The 990-nt window shown below is 47.8% G+C and overlaps 1 protein-coding gene across 1 annotated transcript; it reads left to right on the top strand.

Moving 5' to 3' along the window:
* Positions 1-440: 440 nt before the first annotated feature.
* Positions 441-866, top strand: Pmar_PMAR017900 (chloride channel, putative; the record flags this gene model as incomplete). Its single annotated transcript, XM_002769138.1, has 3 exons — positions 441-561; positions 610-725; positions 771-866. Coding segments are annotated over 3 exons (333 nt in total), but the record flags the coding sequence as incomplete, so codon positions are not given.
* Positions 867-990: the final 124 nt, after the last annotated feature.

The following is a 990-nucleotide window of genomic DNA, read 5'->3' as shown; positions in this document are numbered from 1 at the left end:
AGAGTCGGCACCGATGTATACTCCCCGTACACAGCCGACTTGTTAGGTTCTTCGTCGGTGTCCTAAATTCTATCACCAAGAGGTTTCCCATCCCCATGCGTTATGTTTGGGTAACAGGAGTTGCCCTCGTCGACGCCGGAGTTGCATACGCGTACTACAGTTGTGGAAGGTTCTGATGATAGTCATCATATAGGTCTCCATTGCTGTGGCAGTTGGATAGGGGGCTCCTTGGCGACATGCTTGTTGTATCCCATCACGAGGCGGCCAATGATGTCATTAACCAGGCGGGGAATCTTGCAGTAGGTTAGTGTCGGTGCGTACCTGGCTAAATATGATGTGTTTTCAGATTGTCTTCATCGCTAAGATATGCCTGATGATTGTGTCCATGAGTTGTAGTACTTCTACTCTAAGTCGTTATCATGAATGAACGCTGTTGTCAGGTTGGGTGCCAACAGGGCTCTTTCTCCCAGTATTCACCATTGGAGCGGTATGGGGTCGTCTCTATGGGCTTTTAGTACACGAACTGTTAGCCCAAAGCTACGCCTTCGCACCGCCTGCTGTGTATTGATATCTTACTACTTCATAGTAATTGTATCTCCTTTACCTCAGGTACGCTCTAGTAGGCGCAATATGTCTCACAGCTGGAGTTACTCGGACCATCTCGGTGGCTGTTATTGCATTTGAGCTCACTGGGCACATCCACCAGATGTCTGTTATCGTCATAAGTCCGCACTTCTAGTAATAGCATTGGTACTGGTGGTTATTCGTAGGTACAGTAGTAGCATATGCAGTAGCAGCGTTATTTACTACCTCGATCTATGATGTCCTTCTCCACTTGAAGGGGCTTCCATACGTACCACATTTGCGTCCCCCAGAACTGTAAGAAACGGATGGTGACACGGCTTGAGCATCTATGGCAGGTATCACCATCGTATCGGTGATCTACTACAACCAGTTCCCGAATCTGCATGTATTTTTCTTGTCCGACAG

This window comes from Perkinsus marinus, assembly GCF_000006405.1.
Source record: "Perkinsus marinus ATCC 50983 genomic scaffold scf_1104296966364, whole genome shotgun sequence".
NCBI lineage: Eukaryota > Perkinsozoa > Perkinsida > Perkinsidae > Perkinsus > Perkinsus marinus.
This window is presented reverse-complemented; position numbering and strand designations above follow the sequence as displayed.